The following is a 25,190-nucleotide window of genomic DNA, read 5'->3' on the forward strand; positions in this document are numbered from 1 at the left end:
ACTTTAGAAGAACTACCAAAAAGCACTTCAGTCTATCTTAAGATCACAACTTTGCCAAGTCAAAAAAAAAAGGTTTTACTGTGCAGGGAAAAAAGGATAAACAATTAAAGAACATTATTTCTTCTCTTTGCCACACAATGTTTCAAAAACCCCCAAAACACTGATGCTGATAAAGGGCTTTGAGGGAAGTAGGTTTGTTTTTACTAATACTCTTCACCTTGGATCAACTTGGTAGAAAGGAGTTACACAGAATTAACAGCTGAGGCTACTGCAGCCTACCCAGCTGAGCTAGTTGAACTTTGTCTGTTTCCAGGTAAAACTACATCATTAGGAGTCAGTCATAACTAAGGAATAGCGCAGCCTGGCCTCTTGACTTTAAATTAAGTGTGAGGGCTTAAATGAAACACTGCCCACATTAACGAAACAAACTATTTACACAAGTACACAGAAAGTACTTACAACGTTTCTGGGAAACTGCCTGTAAACAAGCTGTGACAATGTCACAGTTCTTCTGGACTTTTTGTACAAGCCTGTCTTTCTGCTTCAGAAGACGGAGCAACTTTGCCGATTGAACGGAAATTCTGTGATTCAGTTCTTGTTTTATAGTTGTTAATTCATCAACATCTGCCAACAAGCAGAGAAAACAACTTCAGTACATGCCAAAAGATTCAAAAGCAGCTTATTGTAGTTGACACACAAAGGCACTTGCCCCACAGACATTTACAAATACAAGCTTTCTATAAATGACAAGTTCTATTGACTGGGGTAATTCCCAGTCATAAACACCTTCAGAATCTGAGCCAAAGTCTTAAATTGAAGTACTTCTGTTTAAAAGAAAATTAATTGCACAGAGTATGAATCTTAACAACTATACTGTTATTAACTCCTAGGAACGTGACAGATACAGACAAAATATGTCAATGAGTGCAACCAGGGGATACATTTTAAATACAGTACCTTCCAGAAGCTGCCTGGACAAAATATACATTTGTAACAGACAAGGGAACATGTTCAAGAAGCTGCCTGCAGAGCTACAAATGCAGCTCCAGAATTAGCTCTAAGTGGGAAATTCTTTCCACTAAGATGCAGCTAGATGACTTCTGTCATGGCCTCAGTTATCCCCAGCGGCCAGTTATAGCACCACCAGACCCCTTCAGTTCATCAAAATGTCTCGGCTTAGTTCTAATATTCCTGTTGTCCCCACATGAGGTGAGCTTCAGGACCAGAGAAGGGAGTTGTGGGGGAGATGTCCTAAGTCCATTATTTTTTCTGAATCCTCTGCTCTGTTCTCAGATGCTCCCCCCACCAGTGAAATCCTGGGTCTTGCCTATCGCACGCTGACCTCTTCAGCTCCTCCCTGCAACAGCCTGGTACAGCTTGCCACCAGCATCTACACAGCTGCCTGCTCCCTGCAGCTAACTTTTCAAACTATCACTTTCAGTGCAACTCCTGTCTCCTGACACTGGAAAGAAAATCAATCAAAAAAATCCATTCTTCAGTAACTTGATCTAATGACAAAAATACATACCCATCCAAAAAAGCTACTGTCAGTGGGATGGTAAACAGCTCAGCTCATGTGGCAAAGCTGTTTCAATAATTCTGGAGAGCTTAAAGAAAAGGAAAAATTAGGCTGAAATGACCATCAACCATGGTCTAGTGAAAAGTATGACTGCAAGGATAGAGGAGCCACTGAAAAAACAATACTGTATTTTATAGCCACTACACTGTTTCAGCACCTGCTGCTCAGATGCAATTCCCAACCACCTGTACCAGACAAGGTAATTTAAAACTAGATCTATGGATTTGAAAGCAAAAAAAAAAAAAAACCAAAAAAAAACCAACAGAAAAACCCGTTGTATTTGTACTAATTTATACAGCCACCACCAGAGTTGTCTGGTGAGTTTTACTCTTTTCCACTTGTGCCGCTTAGCTGTGCCTCTAAAAAAACAGTAACTGGGCAGCAAAACAAATGAGTTGAAACACCACAAAATATATTTCTGAACAAGAAAATTTCCTGTTGAGTCACAGGTTGCCAAAGGACACACAGAAGAACTTGAGCTACATCCTAGTAAAATCAGAAGGCGTGTCATCTCATTAAGAAGCCAAACAAGGAAGCAGATAGCTGTTTGTACAGCTCTGAAAAACAGGCATATTTAGTCACCTCTTGGGTTTTTTCCTCATCAAAAGCAAAAGTGATTAAACATCAGGAGACAAGAAGCCTTTGTTCTCTTTTCTTTGCATCAGCTTGGAGCTGCACTTCTCGGTCTTTCACAAACATGCACTGTTGAGGCTACCTAACTTTCATTAGAATTCTTTGAAAAATTCATTTAGATTCTGATTGACTCCAGCATTTACATTCTTCATTACATTCCTTTTTTTTTTTTTCAGAAGACATGCCGACCTCCAAAGCTTTACAGTTCTCCAGTTTAGTTTATGTCCAGTAGAAGTACAAGGCTCTGAGAAAAACTCTTATGATACTGTGTGTGTAGCATCTCTTCTAGATTCTGAAAATAAGGACTGAGTGAAAGAAAAGAAAGAAAAGAAAGAAAAGAAAGAAAAGAAAGAAACAGGACATTTATTAATTAATAAGTGAGGAAAAGCACCAAACTCGCAGAAACACAAAAGCTTAGGCAGTCTGTCACAGGAACTAGTAGCAGACGACCCTAATTCGGCTCCTAGGGCACCTGAAACAAAAGAGGGGCCAACAGAACAGGAGGCCCCAGTCTAAAGGAGTTCTCAGCTAACAGCACGTGGGAAGCTTCTGGGAACCACGGCCATGCAGAAAGCCTGGAAATGGACATATATGCACACACAGACACGTGCGTGCAGGCACGGAGGGCATCTTCGGGCAGGACTGCCTTGCACGCACAGAGGAAAAGCGAGGCGCCGGGGCAGCTCCCGGCCCCGGCAGGGGCAGGCGGGCGGGGCGGGCTGTACCTTTCAGCCGCAGGTACTTGACCTGGCTCTGCCGCTGCTGCAGCTCCCGGAGGGCGCGGGAGCGGGCGCTGCCCGAGGGCACGGCCGTCTCGGCGGCGCTGTACAGCTCGGTCAGCAGCCCGCTCACCAGCGACGAGGTGCGGCTGGATCGGCCGCTGCCGGGACCCGCCTCGTCCTCCTCCTCCTCCTCCTCTTCCTCAGCCAGGCTGTCGGCGCTGCTGCCCGCCCTGCCGCCCGCGCCGGCCTCCGCCGCATCCATCTTCCGCGCCGCCGCCGGGTTCCGGGCTCTGCGCGTCCCACGGTCACACGCCGGGGAGGGGCGGGCAGGAAAGGGAAGCGGCCCGGAGAGCCCAGGCAGGAGCGCCCAGCTCCGCTCCCTCCCCACGCACCGTGGTAGCGGCCGGGGCGGGGGCGCTGCACCTGCCGAGGGGCGGGGACCGCGCTCCGCCTCGGGGCGGTGACACCGGGCGCGGTACCCGTGCACCGTGCGGCTGCCGCGGAGCTCACCGCCGTCCTGCTGGCCGTCCCGCTCCTGCTCCCCCGCTGGCGGCACGGCCCGGTTTTGGCAGCAATTCAGTACCTGTGCTGTGGCTGGTCCCCGCGACACCGCCTGCAACCCGGAGCGGATAGCGGGGTCCGTACGGCCGCCAGAGCCGGGCTCTGGCTGCGGCACCGGTGGCGGTGCAGGGAGGCCCGGCCACACGCGTAACAGCCGCGACTAATTCAGGTCAGGAATGGGCAGAATCACAGAATGGGTAAGGTTGAGTGCTCCAACCTCCCTGCTCAGGCAGGGTCATCCCAGAGCACACTGCACAGGACTGCGTCCCGCCAGTTCTTTAGTGTCTGCAGCGAGCGACACTCCACAACTTCTCTGTGCAACCTGTTCCAGTGCACAGTCACCAGCACAGTAAAGAAGTTCTTCCTCATGCTCAGGTAGAACTTCCTGTACATCAGTCCCAGCCCGTTGGCTCTTGCCCTATGGCTTGGCTGAGATGGCCATTCTCCTGCCCAGAAGAGCTGCCTGTATCCTGCCGGCACACCTCCCGCGGACGTTTCCCCAGCCCCCGGCGGCGCAGCGCGGAGCTCCCGCCTGCAAAGCGCCTTCGCGCGCGGCCCGGGGCGGGGGCGGGGCTTGGGGCGGGGCCGCGGCGGCCGCCCGGGCCACGTGACTCCGCCCCCCGCGCTCCCGGGTCATACGCCGGGGGCGGGGCGGGCCCGCGCGCTGCTGCTGCTCCGGCTCCGCGGCCGCTCCGCGCCTGTGGTGGCCCCGCCATGTCCCCCACCGCGTCCCCCGCCGCGCTGCTCCGGGCGCTGCCGCTGGCCGCGCTGCTGCTGCTCGGCCCGGCGCGGGCAGTCCGGCAGGCGCGGAGGCCCAACGTGGTGCTTATCCTCACCGACGACCAGGACGTCTGCCTGGGCGGCATGGTAACCTGCGGCGGGGGGCGCGGGGCTGGCGGCAGTGTGGCATGGGGGGCTCGCCGCCCGCGCGGGTCTCGTACCGGGCTGTGGGACGGCGAGACCGAGCTCGGCGGGCGCGGTGTGGGGCGAGGGTCGCCCGGGGTCGCGCTGGGCCCAGCCCGGAGCCGGGCAGGGGCTCACTGCGGCCTGAGGCCAAGCAGCCCCGCTTGGAAGGAGCGTCACGGTGGGGCTGGCACGGGTGGGATGAACCGCTCTGCGGGGCTCGGGGCGCCGGGGCTGGGGCCTCTCTAGAACAGCCGCTGCAGACAGATATCCCTGTAAACACTCCACACTTGGGCTCGCTTGGGCCCGCTTGTGCAATCGCTGTGGTCACGCCAGGCCCTAGCGAGAAGGAAAGGGCACTCTTAGTGTCTTGCCGGGGTGGTTCCTAAAACCTGTGGTGTTGGGCCTTTTTCCAGGCAGCCTGCTTCAAGTCCCTGGCTTCACCTGGCATCCTTGCATTTTTAGCTGATACCTTTTTGGTGCTTTCTTTTCAGACCCCCCTAAAGAAGACTAACACTCTTATTGCCCAGATGGGAATAACCTTTGTAAATGCAGTAAGTGTTTGCACGAGCGCTCTGAACTTCTGAGGCGTGTGCGTTTACGTATTTTGTATCTTCGGTCATCTGAGGTCTCAAAAATGCCATCAGCTTTATGAAACCTGTAGATATGGATGTGAGGTTTTTAAAACTCAATTGCTACCTACTTTTAGGTCTTCAAATGAATATAACTTAAGGGGATGTTCAAAATCTGTAGTTTCACTTTCTGAAAGCACTTGTGCTCACTTCCTTAATCTGTAAAGTAAAACTGTGTAGTCTGAATATTAAAAGAAGCTGCTCAAACCTTTCATCAACCTCATGCACAATGAAAAGTCACTTCACTCTTTTTATATTCTGGTGTACCTCCATGGCTAAAATAATGGAGTGAGTCAACAATCAGACAGTATTTTAGTGGCTTCTTGCCTAAAAGAAGACCATGTCCTGTCTGGTGGTGAGAAGTTGAAGGGCATGTGCTGCAGAGGCCTGAAACTGGTTTCATGGGCAGTTTTTTACTAGTGAAAATACCTAAGGTATAATTCTGGGTGTCCAGAAAGAAGTAGGTTTGACTGTTTAATATATTAGTCAACCTGTTAGCTGATATTTAAAAATTGTAAATTTTGGCATAAAATTGTTTTACTATCCAAGTCTTAAATCTCCTCATTCTGTTTTTCCAGTATGTCCCCAGTGCACTTTGCTGTCCCAGTCGAGCTAGCATTTTAACAGGAAAATATCCACATAATCATCATGTCGTCAATAACACTCTGGAAGGGAACTGTAGCAGCAAGTTGTGGCAGAAGATTCAAGAACCATACACCTTCCCAGCACTGCTCAAAGCTATGTGTGGTTATCAAACATTCTTTGCTGGAAAGTATTTAAATGAGGTATTTGGGGTTTTTTTGGTGTTTTTGTGGTTTGTTGTAAGAGTCAAGTGTTCACTGAGGCAAATTTGTAGGAGAACAGGTATTTTCAGAGCTCTTTTACAGCAGTTACCCAACACTTTATTATTGAGTCACTTGTATATGTGTGCTTTAGGTTTTTTGTCTTTTTAACTAGGATATAGTTTCTAGTAGTTCATAGTAAGATGTAAAATTCAGCACCGAAAGCTGTAAGGCTGTGTATTCCTTTTGTGCAATGGATTTGGATTAGGAGCTGTATGAGCTACAGGGTTCTTAACAGCATGTTTTCTTTGCATCTCATGCTGGAAAACGGTGGTATAATAAAGCAATGGAACATAAATCTTCATAGCCAGGCACGGGTTTGTCTGCTGATGTTCCTGAGGGAGCAAGGGGAAGGGAAACTCAGCTGGCTTCCTCTGAGCATCCCTTGACTCAGCAGAGTCTCTCATGCCTGCTGTTAGGGGAGCCACGTAGATTGGAGAGGGCTGCCCTGAGAAAACCCCTTGTGTTGCTCTAAGGCACCCTCTGTTTTTAGCTTGGCACTGACTCAGCAGCTACTTTCCCTATTTTGCTTTCTTAAAGGCTAGTTGTTGTAGATTATTTGGCACTGAGGTGGCATTACTTGAAGTTCCTACCCCTCTTGGGGGAGGATGAAGGAAGCTGCTGGTCTGTGTGGCATTCTCTTTAGTATCTTGTGAACTATTATCACAAAGCCTGCAAGTGGCTTGTCACATGGATGTTTTGATCACTGCTCATTATTTGATATGTACATTATGTTCTCCAGGATCTCTGCATATTTTCACATGCAGAATGGAGCAGGGAGTAATATTTAAATTTTACTGATGGTTGCTAAGCTTTCAGTTACTGTCTAGTTATTGAACCCTGGTTTCTTTAATAGGCCCTCCATGTGTTTTTATATGCATATATATGTGGTTTTCCACATTCTGAAATTGAATTTGGCTTGACATGGTGTTGAATAAAGCACATGAATATGAAACATAATGTCTAGCTTTGATTCATCATAATTGAAACTGTGAGTCATGTTCTCTCTTTTTTCAGTATGGAGCAGAAGATGCAGGGGGAGTAGGTCATGTCCCTCCTGGATGGAGTTTTTGGTATGCTTTGGTATGTGACTTTTTTTTTTTAACAACTTAATTTTTGTTGCTTTATAATCCAACTCATGTTCTAACTTTGCTGGTCATGAAAGAGCAGGAAAAGAACATCTAATGATTTAATGAAAATTTTCTTTCCCTTTTTCCTTAATTGTACATTGGATCTGTGGCTTTTACAAGGGGTACTCCTGTTGAGTGCCTGGAGAAAAGAAGGCCATTTGTAAAGCCAGAGCAGTGTGAGATAGCACTAAAACCAGTTTTGTTGATGGAGACCACTTCTGAGAATTTTTGCAGTATCCTTATGGCAAATGCTCATAATCTATTTGACAAATGCTCAGGGGCAATTAATTTGGGTTATTTCAAGTAATCAACATACATGTTGCTTTGAATAAGTATCTGTGTCACTTTTCTTTTTCACAGGAGAAAAATTCAAAGTACTACAACTATACTCTCTCAGTAAATGGCAAAGCACGAAGGCATGGTGAGAACTACAGTGTAGATTATCTGACAGATGTACTGGTAAGAAATTTTGCACTGTGTGGTACAGAAACTGCTTATGACCAGATAATGCCTCATGCTGGGGACTTGGGAAAGGCTGAGATAATTTATGAGGCTGTATTAATTCACAAATGGACAATTGTACTGTCGTGAGGGTGCGTGGCATTTATCAGCAAAGCAAGACCGAGTATATTTAAAAGTGACAGGCTTATGTTTGAGCTGTGCAGAGAAAAGGGGTTCCAGCCATTTGCTAGCCAGTAGCCTCACTGAGGAGTTAATACTGACTGCTGTGCTGCAGGAGAAACAAGTAGGCAGAGATTTAAATTACTTCATACAAGGATATGTTTCATTATAATATGCAACTTCTGTAACAGATTAACTGGGCCAGGACTTCAGCAGGAAGCATGTAAAAATAAACTTCACACCGTGTTTTGTTTCTTAGGTATTATGATGTGTTAGTATCTTGTAGTCTCCAACTCCATCAGTCTGATAACTTGTAAATATTAAAGCTTAATCAATCCTTCATAGTATATGAGGGCAATGTGTAGCTGATCAGGGGAGGTTTTAGCCTCTTTATCTGCATAAAATAAAGACAGGTAACAAAGATGTCAGATCCTTTAAGGAGGGATGGAAGAGTTACTTTAGCTCTCTCAAGGCCCTGTTTGGCAAGGGGTTGGGGGGAGGATTGTCCCCCCGTCTGCCAAGCTGGAGTCATAATTTTATGTGCTGTTAGGGTGTATAGGTTAGCACTCACTGAAACTCTTCTCTAGAAATGTCTCCTCCTCCAGTCTTGTAGTGTTTCATTGGCACCCTGAGGAGTTTAATTCCACTGGGGGCTCAAATATAGACAGCTGCTTACTAGCAACAGCACTGATTGATGTTTCTTAGGGTACTGAACAGCTGTCTGATTAAATTTAGATTTACATTGTCTAAAGCTAGATTGGAATTGATAAGCCAGAAGTGAGAATATCCTATTACAGGCATTGTACTGGGTTTCAGCAGCTCGTAAGCATTTTGTCCAACAGGTCATTGTTGCATAAACTGCTTATTTGATACAGCAGTGCATCACAATTTTCAGTGTGTTACTTTCTTCCTGGAGTTACCAAACATGTAACCAGCATTCCAGAGACAGTGTTCAGTTCATTTGCTGGGCAGTGCACAGGAATAAATTGCTTATGCAAAGTTCCTGTGTTGCGTGATGTGATGCTCAAGCTTTCTTGTGTAAGGGCACCTGGGTATTTGAGTCTGGTATTAAGCATCCAAACACCTGAATCTTTTTACTGCACTTCTCACATGTTGCAGTTTAAGCTCCTAATGAAATCAAAGTTGGCCACGCTATGAGTTTCTGAATGGTTCTTATCCTTTCATGACTCTGCTGACGTATAACTGAAGTTGAGCCCTTGTTGCTTAGATGCTAAATTTAGAAGGAAGGAAGAGGGAATTCCTGGTGTATTGTTTCTTTCCTAGAGAAAGAAAGATATCCAAAATGGGGTGTACTAATCAGGCAGGAAAAAAATATTGCAAGATTTGAATACTGAAGAACTCATCTACAAGTAATACCTTTGAAGCTGTAATTTTAAAGGCTGACCTGGGGAAGTGAAAATGGAACTTGCAATTTCTTTTGACTTGCTTCTTGAAATTGTGTATAGGCTGAAACAAAAATGAAAGTGCAGTGGTGTGAGTGCATTTTGGCACTGTTCTTCACCAGACGTTCTGTTTTCAACCCTTGTAATCTTGCAGCTTGCTGTAGAATGAGCATAGGCTATAAACAGTGGGGCTGAATTTATTTTTTTTTTCAGAACTATTGCTATTTCTCAAGAAAGCTGGAGCTCTTAAACTGGGATCTGTCAGATGGCAGATGGCATCTTAAAGTCTCAGACTTGGACTGTGTTGAAGAAAGCTCTGATTTTACTTGATTAAACCAGAGTATAGGTGGATTTTGTTGTACTTGGAATAGGCCCAAACTTCTGATGAGCTTTCCAGGTCTAATTCATGCAAGGGTCTGAAGTAGAAAGTCGTTTGAAGATGTGAGAAAAATGATTTGTTTAACATGAGCCACTTGGGGTTATTTTTATTATGAACTGCTGTTCTAGACAGTTGCAGATGAGCAAGCAGTAAGTTTTTGAAATAGTTTAAATGTTTGCAGTATTACCGAGCTCTAAATAAGTTATGAATGTATAGTTTGGATTTGTCAAATAGCTGCTCTTTTCCTTTGAGGCATGACTTTTCTTCTCCAACAACACTGTTCACAGGCCAACATGTCATTGGACTTCTTGGAGTACAAATCTAATTTTGAACCCTTCTTTATGATGATCGCAACCCCAGCACCGCACTCCCCTTGGACACCTGCTCCACAGTATACAAAGAGCTTTCAGAATGTCAGTGCCCCAAGGAACAGCAATTTTAATATTCATGGCAAGGTAAGTGAACTAGCAAGAAGTGGTGTGGGTTATTCTCGTTTGTGAGAGCAGAAGGCAGTGGCCCTGCCTTGCATGTTAGATTAAAATAGGCGAGTACTATGACTACTGGTTGTTCAGTCATGTTAAATTGGTGTGTGTCAGGGTCAGATAAGTTTGTTGTGACTTTGAGATATTTGCACGCTAATGTCTTGTGAAAAAACAATACAGTGGCAAGAGTGATATGGTAGTATAATGGAATTATGATTGGTAAAGACAAAAAGTGAATTCTCTGTCCCATTTCTAGACTCTTTTGAAGCTCTTTAAAATTTCTTATGATTGCACTTGGTATGTTCAGGGGAGCACATAGGCAATGTGCTACTCAAAGGCTTGGGTGAAGAATGGCAAGAGCCCTTTCTTCCTTCCCACATCTGCTTGTGGATGGGGGCAGTCCATTCCTTGAGCTCATGGCAAAGCTTCCCCAAGGTGGAAGCATGTCAGGTTAATCAGAGGACTCTGGAATCATGAACCATAGGGCCCAGGGTTAGTGAGTGCTTTGAAAACTTGTTTGTTAAAATAACCTAGTGTTACAGATTCAGACATCCTTGTGACAGGGCAGTACCTTCTACTGCCGGCAAATACGGCCAGATATGGTCTAGTTCAGACTAATCTGCTGCAATTTACTCTGCCAGTGTGTGAACTTCTCAAGCAGTTTATTTGGTGAAAACTTAGAGAAGTTTTTTATTTTTTATTCAAGTAATTTAAAATCTAGAACATATTGCTGTTCAGTGTTCATTTATTTAGCTTCAAGATTTGCTTCTAATCTTAAGACTGAGATAATGTTGCCTAAATGCTTATCAGCACCCCAGTCATACCTCAGGTCCCTGTGACTCCTGTAGTACAGAATGAGACTTGTTTTTAGCTGAGGACTCTAGCTTGCAAAATGACCATGTGCTCATCAGTATGATAGAGAAACATGAATGAAAGGACAGAAAAGGGCTGCAGGCAGTAACAAGTATTTTAGCCCAATCTTTTTAAGTTTCAAACTAGAGAATGGGAATCAGATTGAGGTTTTTTCTTCCATAAAGGGATTCCAGATTTTGTCTTAAGACTCCATTACTGTAATAAAGTGCTTTCAAAATAGTGATTTAGAAGTAACTTGACCAGTGAAGTCAGCAGCTAGCAAAATATGCACTGTGGAGTTCCTTTATGTGGTGTAAAAGCTCTGCCTGTGTCTGTATAACGCAGAACAAAATGCTGGGCTTAGTGTTTGGCAGTTGGTATCTGTGGATACAGCAGTTTTACTAGAGGAACAGACTAGCATTACCTTCCTTCCTAGACACAGCTAATGTGTGTTTATGCAGCTGGCAGTGTTGTGGTCTTGAAGCCTAAGTCTTCTTGGAACTTCAGTGTTTTCTAGAGCTTCACTGTTCTCTAGGGCAAGCATGATTCCTGCAGTAGCAGCAAACGTAGCAGGAAATAGGCTCAGACCCTCACTGATGTTGTAATGCTTGCTTGACAGTGTTGGATTGTACAGTCTTGACTCCTAAAGAAATGTTCCCTCACTTCCTTGTACTGGATGTGGGCAAGAGCTACTAAGAGGAACCATTTAGGCAGAATCTTAGCATGGAAAATAGGAATTAAACTCTTGTATATGTCACTGGTCAGAATCTGAGTAGACCAGATGAGTTTTATCTAAGCTGTTCTAAAAGAGAAGTTGTTTAAGATATGTGTTGAGTATCTCCCTTGCAGGCCTTGTTTTTCCTGCATCAAAGCTCAGTTGTGTTCTGTTTCTTGCAACACACTGTATATTGTCTCAGTGTCCTAAAATTTCTCTAAGAATGGAGCTTAGAGGGGCAGCAGGATTGGTGGACTGCTTTGTATATAAGTGCTAAAAGAGACATGACAGGGGAGCAGATTTGAGAACTCTGAGTGTGAAGATTATTGAAATCCACAAAGTTGTTTGAGTGCTGTGTGAAGATTTTGAAACTTCAGAGAAAGCTAAGAAGAATAAAATTCTCAAAGAGGAGGATTCTGCTGCACTAGGTTGCTTACCTCCCTGAGTTACCTAGTGTGGTTGTGCTTTATGAAGCTCCTTTCCTAGGCACAGCCCTTGTGAAAGGAGCTGGTGCACTGGTGATGTTGCCAGCTCCTTTGTTCTCTGAAGAACTTCTGCTGAGCTGAAGGTAGGATTTCTGCTGTATTTCCTTACTTTTTCCTCTCTCAGCTGAGATAGACTGTGTCTCTCCAGAGAATTGTTTTACAGCTTCTATAAAAGAAACAGCTGAATGCAGCAGAATTAAAGTAAACTGGACATAGTATTAAGTCTCCATGCCAAAAATCTTTCCTTCGGTAGTCAAGAGCAGAAAACAGGGGAACTGAGATATGAGTCACTTTGTTGTGAGTCCCTAAAGCCTGAGCCCTTCAGTCATTTGCTTGTGACAGGAGGGAAATTGCATTACAAGAGGCTCTACACAGAGGAGTGACCACCTAAATACAGCCTTAAGCTGAGGGTGATGAGTGGGTCATCTCTGACCTACTAAATGAAAAATGTAAAGCTGCTCTGACATGACTGTTCTCTTTGTTCTGATCCCCACTAATACCAACTTTCAGGTTGTTCACAACAGACCTTCCCATGTATTTGTACAGCAGGTGATCCAGCTCAGACTGGTCCTTCAATGTGGGAGTATCACTTTTAATACAAATTACATCATCTCTGTTACTTTGGGGGTGTAGGTGAGGAAAGAAAGGAAGGGGCTGTTTCTGAAAGTTGGGAATACATCTAGAAGAATCCATGATGCTGCAGCTAAAGAAATGCTCTTGTTTTGGATTCAAAATCTAAATAAAATAATAATGTTCTGTTCCATTCAGTAGTCACCAGCCCTGATTTCTTAGACTGCCAAGAATCTGATAGCGGCACTGTTACAGATATTTGAACTCACCTGTTTATAACTTCAATAATTCTAATTGCTTTGGGTGCAGGAGCTTTTGCCCACCTTGCTACCTGTTGAGATGATCGCCAAATTAGTCCCAAAAGTACCTCACTTCTGACAACCAAGTCCAATCTTACAATGATGCTCAATGCTTCACATTGTTTTCCTCAGATCTTAGACTATCACACTTTTACCTCTGAGAGAGCTTTCCCTAGATCCTTTCAGAGTTTTCTTCCCTGAACTGCTTTGAAAAGATCCATATCTGTTTTCTTCACATCAAGGGCCAAGCATAATGGAGCTGTAATGTATTTTAATCTTGAAACTTAGTTTTTACATGAACCAACAGGGAAAACCAAAGTCAGGTCAGTTTGATAGCGTTGCCTGACTTTATCACAGGAATTGGTTTTGTAATTGCTCTAAGAAAGGCTTAAAACCTGATACTTCTCCCATACTCTAATCTTTGTTGGTTTTTTCCCTTTAGAACAAGCACTGGTTAATTCGACAAGCAAAGACTCCAATGAGCAACTCTTCAATACAGTTTCTTGATGATGCTTACAGAAAGCGGTAAGAATTTTTCTGTTGCTTAAGGTTTCTAATCAGAATTTATAAGGTGTGGATTTTTAAAAAAAGTTGTAGTAAGTCTCACAATTGATATCAGATTACCTCTAATAACAGTTGATATCAGATTATCCCTAATAGTTCTCTGGCACTTGTCTCAGAAGACCTTCTGACTTTGTTTACATTTTGTAAATAAACTTTGGCTTCAGAAATACCATATTCACAAATGCTGCCATTATTTGTCACAAAAAAGACCAATTGCACCTGATCTCTCTATTGCTTTTCTTTCAGTCCACCACAGGGTTTTATTTAAAAATGGCCTTACCTTCTACTTCACTTGATTCCAGTTTCTTACATGATGTACATCAAATGTAGTTGATCTGTCTGCCAGCTAATCTGATTTATTAATCTTGTCTCTCAGTCTGTACATGGCAATGTACAGGCCAGGGCAAGTGCTAGATTCCTTTTTATAAAGGGGATGTGGTGAATAATGTGCAGACATGACTTGTTCCCTTTTTTAATAAAGAGCAAGGGTAGTTCTTTGCACCACATATGCTTTCTTTAAAAGTCTTTAAACAAACATCACCTAAAGTGTTGATCTGCATTTTGAGCTGTTACCAGGCATTGTCTTGTCACTTTGAAGATGGAAACCCAATATTTTTCAGACTTTTGCTTTATAAAACATGAAGGTAAAAATTATGCAACAAAATTTTAAGCTGAGAGACAGCAGAATCCGAGAATTGACTACCTGTAGTTAATTCAGCATGATACTAGTCTGTAGAGGGTAGTGGAAGCAATCCCTTTTCTCAGCAGCAAATCCCATGACAAAGAAAAGAACTTGTAGCTGTCAAAGGCTTTAGATATACTGAAATAATGGACCCTAACATTACATGAGTAATACAAAACAGCTGGTACAGTTTTCAAGCAGAACAGATCCCATAAAGACAACTAACTTCATGGTTGTTTTGCATTTTAATATTTAGCTACATATAAAGAACTAATAACAAATGACCTTGCAGGACACTGTTTGTCACTGTGATGTTTCAAGGTTTGTCTTCACTGTGTCCAGATAAGGAGTAATCAGCATTTTGATGTCTTTCACAGACACTACAGAAGTCAATAACAACTGAATACAAACAATGTATTTCTATCTTTAATTGCAGCCTTTAAAATAGTATAGTAGTCTATGAAGTTTGTTTTCAGGATTTGTAAACAAAATAATTCACTTACAGTGCATATGCTGCTGACTGGAAGCAGGGTATAAGTGCCCTACTTGCAGTCAGGTTATTCTAAATTGTTCACAGTCAAATGTGAAGTACTTTGTTTCTGTGTAGGTGGCAAACTCTGCTGTCAGTAGATGACCTGATAGAGAAACTCGTGAAGAAATTGGAAGTGAATGGAGAGTTAGACAACACATACATCTTTTACACATCAGACAATGGCTTCCACACTGGTAAGATTTTCACTGCTTACTGCTTATTTGTAGAGGATCCAGGAACTGCATAACCTTTCACCCTCATGACCACTCCAGAAAATGGGAACAACAGCTGTAGAAAGCTGTACGTGTCAGAAGTACTTATTTGAATTGCGAAACAATCTGGAGTTGCAGTGTGGGGTGTTTGGGATTTCATTGGTATTTTTTGGGGTTTTTTTGGTTGTGGTTTTCAGCATTAATTTCTACTAGTGTATCCCAGTATGCATAAAATTAGGAGAGAAATAAAGGGAGGGTCACTGTGTTCTGTAGGAAGAGTTGGTATAAGAGGGTTATCCAGTAAAAATATGTCAAAGACTTGTCTGTATCATGTTGTACAACTAGAAGTGCAGTATCTAAGCTGTTAAGCTTTGTTAGATATGGCTTATACTTTGAAGTTATCTCTGCTGTCCTCCAATTTGTTAATATAGTTCAGGTTAACAACCTCTCTTCTTTAAAAAGGGGCTGGTGGTAATAATGTGCCCATAACAGAGGGGGTGGAACTAGATAATCTTTGTAAGGTCCTTTCCAACCCAAACCACACTATGGTAGCACAAGGCTGATAATGTAAGCAAGAAGCCATTTAACTTTTCCATCTTCTCTTGTTTAGGCCAGTTTTCTTTGCCAATAGACAAACGGCAGCTCTATGAGTTTGATATCAAAGTTCCATTGCTCGTTCGAGGACCAGGGATAAAACCAAATCAGACAAACAAGGTAAGAAAGAAGTGAAATCCCAGTACAGATTTATTTTTAATGTTGTTTCACAGTTACCACTTTAGCTGCTGATTTGTTGCCCTGCATATATATGTATCCATAAAATGAAGTACACAGAGTGGAAGAAAGTGCAAAGGCCTCCTCATAAAAAAGCTGTCTGTTCCTGCTTGAATCAAATTAAGCCATTGCAGGCCACAAAAGCAAATTATTTTGTACTCACTTTCCAAATTCCCTACCACTGCTTTTCAATGTTACAGAGTTCATTAGCCCATAAAAATGAAATTAGGTAGTGTTTAAAATAGGTTCTGAACTTCTGAAGTTAAGTTCTTCTCATCCTGCAGATGCTTGTTGCAAATATTGATTTGGGTCCCACTATTCTGGATATTGCGGGATATGACTTGAATAAGACCCAGATGGATGGGATGTCACTGTTGCCACTGTTGGTAAGTAGGGACAGGGATAGTAACCTACAGTTCTTGGAGGGGTAATTCTTCTAAGTCAGTGTTACTTCCTTTGATAGATTAGGTTGATTTATAACCCAGATTCTTCCTTTGATGTTGTTTTCAAGTGGGATGCTCATAGTTGAATAAAAAAGTAGGTATGTTTCAATGCAGATGTATTTTCATAAGCACTACAACTTTGTGGTCATATTCCAATAGAAAGTTGTGTCATCCTTTGGATAATTCTCACATTTGTAATAATTCCGGTTTTGAAGCCTGTATTTTGTTTCCATCTTACATTCTCCTTCCCCTTTTCCTTAGCTTTTCTCAGCATAGGAATAGGAGAAAAGCAGACTGTTCTCATTAAATCTTTGGTTTGACTCCATTTTCAGTAGAACTGGTGTTTCCTGCCAAACTCTAAAAGAGAGTGCATGTGGTTTTATAAAGTAAACTTGACCTTTCTAAGAGGTGAGCAGAAGCCTATTTAAATAAAGCTGCTTGCAGGTGATCTGTTTAGTTTTAATTAAATTTAGTCTATAAATTGAAGGCAGCTTACTTGGAAAGTAAGCTTGGAAAGATCATCCAGACTTCAAATGGTGCTTTGGTCTTTAAACCTTGTATCCAAACCTTAAGCTGTTCTTTAGACAGAAGCAGGTAAAAGGCATCTGTTCTAAACTCTGGTGGAATCAAATTTGATACTCATTGTTTTGCTGCATATCCCTGTGGTGGTGCTGTATATTAACTGTAAACTTTCATCTTCCTCTGTCTTTTAAAATGCAGCTACAAATAGACCAGCTTAAAACCTAGTTGTTTCTTAAAGCTGTTTCTTTTTTTGTTTGGTTGGTTTTTTGCCAAGGGTATCTTTTTTCCATCTGTTGTGGTAATGTGATACAAATCAAAGGGAAACAGCCTTGTTGCAGGGATCTTGTCTGTAGGATAGTAGTATTTGGCCATGTGGCTCCTACTTGGTACTACTGCATGATCTTTACAAATTGAAGATAGTATTTTAAACCCTCACAGGAAGGTGTACTAATATTTTTGGTTTAATCCTTGTCTTCCAGTTACACAAGACCTTCTAACCTAAAGCTAATTATTTAAGACTGATACTGCCTAGTAAGCAGTGGACAGTGTTAGTGTTATTCCAAGCATGGAGAATTTTTTCTATTTCACATTACAGTAGATACTAAGTTGTGTTAACCTCTTGTAGAGAGGAGACAAAAATGTCACGTGGAGATCAGACTTCTTGGTGGAGTACCAAGGAGAAGGATACAATGGCAGTGATCCTACCTGTCCTGGCCTAGGACCTGGAGTCACAGTAAGTAAGACAAGATCTGTTAATATTAGGGACTAGCTGCTGAATTAAACCTGTTTGTGTGGGCTAACCTGGTTCTGTATGGAAGCTCCCAGTGTGTTGATAAGTAGGAGCCAGCTCTGTAGCTCCTGTTAGCATTTCACAATTGGAAGGAGATGTCCAGCCATGTGGACATGGTATGTCCATATGACCACATGGTATGTCCATATGACCAGAGAGATCACAAAAATCCTTTCAGTGGGAATCTATGGAGCCTCAGGGCTGGAGACTGATGCATGAAGGTGTGGGCTTAAGTCAAGTGTGTGACAATGACATAATGTTCTTTCTAAACTTCCAGTAACCTGCACAATTGCACAATTCTTGTTTGTGATTATTATTTAAGTCACTAGTTACTCTCTAAATTGAAGCAGTTTGCTTTGCTTTACTAAAGTAAAGCATCCCATTGGTGCTGTCTTCAGTAGTGTGTTGTGCTGTTCTCTTCTGTGTACGTACATTTGTTTCCCAGACAAAATGCACTTAGTCATGGTGAGTTTAATAACAACACTGAGTTTTTGCTTAAAATCCCCAGTGGAAATTTGCACGTGTTAAATTAAGATCTGGGTGTTCATCTGTTAGCTGCAGTTGGCATGAGCTGGAACAGACTCTAGGAAAAGTTCATCTTCTGCCCTGAAGTTTTTGTTTGCTGCTTGCCTCACAGCACTGCTTCCCAGACTGTGTGTGTGAAGATTCCTATAACAACACATATGCCTGTGTAAGGACCCTGTCAGCTGCCTGGGACCTGCAGTACTGTGAGTTTGATGACCGGGAGGTAAGTCTGTCTGACTAGCAGATGTCAGCTGTGCACAACCTGTGTCTGTCTGCACTCTTATCAGCTCTCAAGGTTTCCATGAAGTACTCTGAAAGGCAGACTGGCATTGCTTGCAGGATAAACACTCAAGTACTTATCTCCTATTGTGAATGTTTGACCAAAACTGTAGTTGAACTGCAGGGTTTTGGGAAAAAGGGGTGTGGGAGGGGAGTGAGGCCTAAACTATGATTATTACCTTCTGGTATCACCTAACAGCCTCACAGGGAGCTGTGCTGGGCTGGTTTCAGTTCTCTCTCTTAGCCTAGCTCCATGTAGCATTCTCTTTTAAGCAACAAATATTTTCTGATACCATAAACACAGCAGAGGTTCAACTCTTTTACTTGGAAAGACCTGAAATTCCAGGTTAATAATTTCTTACCTATTATTTCCTTGTTTGTCTGGCAAAAATAGTGGTGAAATTACAACTGTGAGAAAGGTCTCTGACCTTATCTCGAGTAGTTTGGGTATAAGGGACATAACGTCCCCCCTTCAGAGGCTGCCCAGGTTTCTCTACGGGAGCACGTGCTGTGCGTACAAAAGGTGGCGTGTCACGGGGCTGATCTTGAGTTGTGCTTGTTTGCACACAGCTGCTCCAACAAGCATGTGGGGATTGAGGCAGCTGGGTCACAGATCTAACAAACTGTGCTGGCAGCAGCTGTGCAGGCACTGTATGAACAGCAGGTATGCCCAGTAACACGTACCACACAACATGTTGTGTGGTAGTCTACAATGAGCAGCTTAAGCCAGGGGAGGAAATCCCACAAGATGTTTTTGCAGTTAGTGTCAAAAGCTGTACAGAAAACCAAAATATCAATTAGCAGGCCCTGGACTTCAGTTTTCCCCTTTCTGACAAATGATGATCAAGTTAAACAAGTCTCGTGGATTTCTTTGTAAAAGTAGTCTCCAAAGTTGACTCAATAATACTCTTCATGTCACTTTGGGATTTTTCTGCTAAGAAGGTATGGCTGTGGCATTTTTGGATCACTCTGCATACCTGAGCTAGGTGGAATAACACCAACAGAATGGGAAAGGTGCAACAATGTGGCTTCTATAACCTTGCTGTGAACCTTGTAAGAAAAAGGCCAAAGTCTGTCCGATATGTCTTTATCAAAGTTAGACACAACTCAGCCAGTTTTTATCAGTATCATCTGCAGTCAGGCCTCTTACTCTAGCACAGACAAAACCACAGCTAAATTCTTGAGATACTATTGACCAGTATTTGTCCCACAGACGTGTCTAGAGATTTTATGTACCAAAAAACAAGTCTGCCCTAAAATCCTCCAGACAAAACTCAAATTACATGCATGCAGAATAAGCTTTTTCTGTTTGAGGCTGTAGCATTCTTGTATTCAGCTATTTTGTACATGAAGTTAAGACACCTGTCTTGGTATGATAGCTCTAAGTAGCTAATGAGTATAGAATGTTGATGTGATGGTCATGAAATAAAGTTATTTTGAGATCCATTAGTGAAAAGACTGCCAGCTTAGGCAAGGCCTCTTACTGGAGTCTTACAGTCATAGACAAGTGTTGGAAAAGACTCTGCTGTGACAGGTGAGTACTTTGGATGAAAGTAAAAACTTTTCCAACAAAACTGTGCTATGGCAAAACTTTGGCTGCTGCAGCAGAGTTCATACTAACATCTGAGACTGTGTGCTGCCATGAAGCATTCTTCCCAAATAATAAGACTGTAATTAGCATTCAGGACTTAGTGCAGGAACTTTCTTCTACAGGTGTTTGTGGAAGTGTATAACTTGACTGCAGATCCACACCAGATCAATAACATTGCTAAAACAATTGATCAAGAAATTCTAGAGAAGATGAACTATCGACTAATGATGCTGCAGTCCTGCTCAGGGGCAACCTGCCGCACACCAGGTGTCTTCGATCCAGGGTAAACACTGTAACACTTCATTACTGTAACACTTTGAAATATAACTATGCAGTTTTTAAATTCAGCTTTATAGAGGGTTTTTGTGATGTACATACTGGCTTTTTAATAGAGATGTTTTCTTGATGCTGCTATTTTTTAATGGTTAATCTGTATTTTAACTTACCATGTATAACTTGGATGATTTGATACTAGTACTTTAATGTTGTCAGACATTGTTGACTCAGCACAACTGTACAGTTTAGCTATTTTGAATAGTCAAGAGACTGACCTCAGGTTTGCCTGCAAACCCAGAAAAGTTCTGCTGGTTTCTATAGGCAGATATTTTCCAAGTACTAGCTCTGATTGTTGCTGTAGATGCTGTTTGCAAGATTGTTTCCTGAGCTCTCTGTATTACCTGTTGGAAGTAAATAGCACTTTGTGCCTCAAAACTCAGTCACTGATCGTTTGCACCAAAGTTTTTAAAGCAGTACTTTAAATGTCCTTATAGCGTCCTTAAAGTGCTGCATAAGTTTGTCATTTGGGACAGCAAAGCTTTCTGTTAGAATGTAGCTCCTGAATGCTTGATGCTATACATGCCCCTATGCTGCCTGTACATTGTAGCTAGGATTTATTTCCTTGGAGACTCAGCTTTTTGGTTGCATGTTGTTACAGTTTATCTGTTGTAATAGCACTGCTGTGTACTGCTGAGGAAGCAGCTTCTCACAGAGCCTTGTAGCAGAGCTCTTCCAGCACAAAGCTCTGTGGAAGTGCTGGTCCCTGCAAGCCAAGCAGCTGACACTGACTGTGTTTGTTCCTCTCTGCAGGTACAGGTTTGACCCACGGCTCATGTTCAGCAATCACGGCCTGCGGGCTCGGAGGTTTTCTGCACAGTTCTTGTAAAACCCTGAAGGGCCTCTTGCAATGGGCTCCTCCAAACCAGTTCCTCCAGTGACTGCAGCAGGTCTGTCTCTGTTAACTTTCGCTGATTACAGCTGGAAGACGTTTAATGGGCTTTTCAAACCCCGTTTGGAAGGAAACCCCTTGTCTTTAGCTGGTTGCCTTGTGCAATATATATATATATATATTTTACAGCTGAACTCTAACTGTAATTGTTAGACACAGCTAATCTGTCTTGCTCAGATCGTTGATTACCACCTTTGTCTTTCAATTACCTTTTCATATCACAGGCACAGAGATGAACCTATGTCTATGAATCTGAACAGTTTATTTTGTTCTAAAAAATAAGTAAATGTGTATTTGAGTCAGGCTAGATAGGCAGGTGCTATTGCACAGTAATGCTCACCCATATTCAGTGTCACAGACCTTAAAATCTGTGCTTAATTATAGGTTTCCTGTATTGAGCTCCAGGCTGTAATGGACAATAGCAACCTAGCCCAAAAGAGAGTAGAAGGGCATTAGTCAAAAGTGTAGGATCTGAGCAGCAAGTGTCTTGTACAGAATTAAAATCCATCTACTAAATAGTCTCTTTCAATGAGACCACTTTGAGATGAGACCAATGAATTTTGTAGGACAGCTTTGGTAGCTTGCAAACAAGAATGTAATTTCAGCCTCCTGGTTTTAAATGCTAGGTTGGGTTACTGTGTACTACTGAAAAACCTCTTAGGGTTTTAGACTGACTTCCTAGTGAGTTAAGAGACTATTGATACTAACAAGAATTCAAGTAAGTGTGCCTGTGCTTTGAGCTAACTCTTCAGTCTGTTTTAATACACAAACAAAAGTAATACTAAAATAAACAAAATCCAACAACCAGGGTACCACAGTAGAGATGATCTGTTTCTAACCTCCAAATGTCTTGAATTGTCTAACTTCTTATGTTGATTAGATTCTTGAAGGTAAATTATTTTGAAAGCAACTAGATAAAAATAGATCCTAGAATCATTGCTCACTAGACATTAGGCTAAGAGCTATTTTAGGCAGTTTAAATGCTTCATAGAGTGTTGCTTTTTGATTGAGACCTAACTACTAGGAACCTTCAAAAAGTGGCCTTCACACCAAAGGTCTGCATGGCAGAAGTCACTTGGTTTCCCTCCAAAAGGGTGATGCCTTTTCAGCCTTCTGATTAGGCTTATCTGAAATGCAGCCATCATGTGCACCCAAACTTCAGTATCTTTCTAAATCTTGAAAAACACACAAACTTGCATTACCATGTAACTTCTGTACAGATTCACTGGCAAAACACCATCTGGAAACACTGAATTATGGATCTTCTGCAAGACAAGTTGTGTTGCTTGTGGGTAAATCAACTCTGTTTTCAGGCATGATAATCATTCCCTTGTCAAACAAACTGTAGCAAAACTATTTAGTGTTCAGTTATTTCACATCTCTTACCCCAGTAGAGAGCATGATTATTTTAACTAATCATTAAGTATGCAACAAAGTATGACTAAAAACTGTGAAGATGCATACCCCAGTGTGCAGATCCACCAACTGGATACAAGCAATGCTACAATAAAGTAAGTTGAATTTTCTTGGCTTTTAGTTCTGAGGCACAGAAGTCCTTAATGTAGCTTAGAGTTGCAAACTTCTGTGGTGGTCTACAGGCTTGATTTTTATAGAACTTTTGTTTCAAATCTCTCAGAAGTGACCAAATATTTGGAAGAAAAAAAAAAGCTTGAAAGGTAATGTTTCAGCTGAGGCATCTGTATAAATGCAGAGGGTTTTGGATAGTCAGACTCCTTACATGCTTTCAAAAACTCAGGACTTTTGTTTTTTTTCTCAACTACAGCTGTAGCTTTATCCTGCTTTTTGTTTCTCAAGCTTTAGTATTGGCCATCAGTATCCTTTATACACTGTTTTGTCTCTAGAAACCAAACCAAAGTTTTCTTCATGCTCCCAAGGGTTTTCTTACTGAGCTCATGTAGGTAGTGTTTTGCTTGAAGAATTCTAGCAATTCAGACCTGTTCTTTGTTTAAACTTCATTTTGGTAGCTGTGTGGAGGCTACTGTGAAATACATGGACTGCTGCACATTAAACCCTCATCAGTCCTATCAAATCTGGGTCCTACATCAAGTTTCTGCTTAAGTTTCAGTGCAAGTAATGTACATTTTGTTGCTCCTTATTAGAAAAAAACTTCTTTATGAGTACAGAAATGTAACTCTAATACAGTCTTTTCTTAAAGTGATTTTAAGCCCTAACAAGGACATGTTCTTTTGAATTAATTTATTTTTTGCCTAATTAGTAATATGAAAGTTGACAGAATTGATGCAGATTATTCAGTATGAGTGACCAGATGTTTTACCCAAATTAATACTCTTGCTGTCTGCACATACCTGTAAAGCATTTCATTGCAAGGCTCAGTAATTTAACACACTCACTGTCAGAGAACCACACTATACCTGAATTCTGGCCTAGGTAGTAAATGTTCTATTAAACTGAAATTCAGAATTAAATTAATCAGTCCTTACTTAGTGGGTTAGAAGAATATTTGATTCGCTCCCACTTCTGATAAAGACTTGAAAATTGTTAAGCATGTAGTTAAAGGAAGAACAGGAACCAAGAGCTGCCTGCCTTCCATTGCTTTTAGAGCAGTTTATCATTAGTGTCTGTTGCCATAAAGCAGTTAATTCTGAGTATTTTTACAGCCACAAATGAACAGTGTTAATTCTTATCCTTGATAATTAAAAAAACCACTATGAAGGATCTTTGACTCTTATCCAGATCTAATTCCCAACTAAGTTATTTGAAAACTAAATGGTCTTTCTGGATATTCCCTTTCATGTGTTATTTGACCATGGCTGCATCTACACCTGGTTATGGAAGGCATTCATGTTAAACGTACAGAGTTTTAAATAAAGGGCCTTACTGGTACAGAGTTGAGTTTAAATAAAATGTGATCATGTTTTTTACTTTTTTAAAAAATCATTATTATCAAAAGCAGAGCTGTGATTTTTTTAATGATCTGATCTGGTAAAGTAGATACTATACAGGGAGAAATACAATTAATAACTTCCTTATGTTACCATAAATCAAACCAACATTCATTATCATCACTTCAGCAAAAGTGAATACAGCCAGTACCTGCTTACCCAGCGTGGGCCCAGAAAACTGGGCATCTTCATTTTGGGGAATGTAGCAGGAACACGTACATGGAAACACCCAAAGCAGGTATAATACCTTTTCAATCAAGTTAAATTTGAGACTGATTCATCAAGCTGATAACAGTATATGAACATAATGAAACAGCTGTCATTTATTGTGATTCAATTAAAATGAATTATCTTTGTATGTCTCTCTGTATGTGAGCATACTTTGCTGTAGCATGTTGTGAGTATATTTCTGCTGTTTTGAACATCTATTTAGAAAGTGCCCTTCCAGAGGACCCTGTTCACTGCTGCACTTTTGAAGAAAGAAAAAATAAACTGCCTATCAAACTTCCTATCTTTGTTACTGAGCTTGAGTCAAACTTTCCTACAGGAATAAGCTGTGTCATGTGTGTAATGGCTGAATTCCTATTTTATAAGCCCTTAAAAGCCTCTGCTTTACTGCCCTCCTGCCTATAATGGGCTACTTCATATGGCCACAGGGAATCCTATTAGTGTCTAGCAGGATACCACCTGACTACTTTGCACCTGAGGTGAGTGAAATAGAACCTGTACTTGCTTGCATTTCCTTGGAAACCTGTGTAGTTGAAGAGATGGAAAACAGAAAGCACAATGGAGAAACTGCTGTTCATAATTAAGAGTAATATGTTCTGCCCCAGGAAAGAGGAAGACTGAAATCCTATGTGAGGCTTTTTCCAAAATGGGAACTGTGACCAACAATAAGATACATGCTACTTCTTCACCTCAATCCCTGTTACAGAGCTGAATTTGTTGGATGATTCTGTTTAAAAATACTACATACATTTCCTGAACTGTAGAAGGTGGTGACTTGGTACACCTTTAACCTGTTTAAGTCTGAGGCTTTCACAAGCTGTTAAAAGATGTATTTCTGCATTTTATTTGTATTTCTGCTTAACCATGTGGTATCAGTTTCATTTCTCCTTCAGCAGGGCAGTACAGTATTCCATTAAGTAGACAAAAATATTTAATGGCTGCCTGCACATTGCTCGCTTTCTTTTGATGTTCCAGCTTATGAAAACTATAAAGTTTACTGTAGCACCACAAGAAAGGGCAGCTCTGTAGACATTCCCATCACTGACAGCCCAAGTGACACTACCATTAGAGTTATGGAAGCTTGCCACATCATC

The 25,190-nt window shown here is 41.9% G+C and overlaps 1 protein-coding gene across 1 annotated transcript; it reads left to right on the forward strand.

The window, feature by feature from the left end:
* The first annotated feature begins 4,203 nt into the window (after window positions 1-4,203).
* On the forward strand, window positions 4,204-24,377 carry GNS (glucosamine (N-acetyl)-6-sulfatase). The gene is made up of 14 exons (XM_066550147.1): window positions 4,204-4,362; window positions 4,893-4,952; window positions 5,609-5,815; window positions 6,890-6,955; window positions 7,363-7,461; window positions 9,693-9,860; window positions 13,251-13,333; window positions 14,662-14,780; window positions 15,409-15,512; window positions 15,854-15,955; window positions 17,160-17,267; window positions 17,962-18,072; window positions 19,842-20,002; window positions 20,806-24,377. The coding sequence occupies exons 1-14, from the start codon at window positions 4,210-4,212 to the stop codon at window positions 20,879-20,881; spliced, it is 1,617 nt and encodes a 538-aa protein (XP_066406244.1). The 5' UTR covers window positions 4,204-4,209; the 3' UTR covers window positions 20,882-24,377.
* The last annotated feature ends 813 nt before the right edge of the window (window positions 24,378-25,190 follow it).

Source organism: Molothrus aeneus, chromosome 5 (assembly GCF_037042795.1).
Source record: "Molothrus aeneus isolate 106 chromosome 5, BPBGC_Maene_1.0, whole genome shotgun sequence".
Classification (NCBI taxonomy): Eukaryota; Metazoa; Chordata; class Aves; order Passeriformes; family Icteridae; genus Molothrus; species Molothrus aeneus.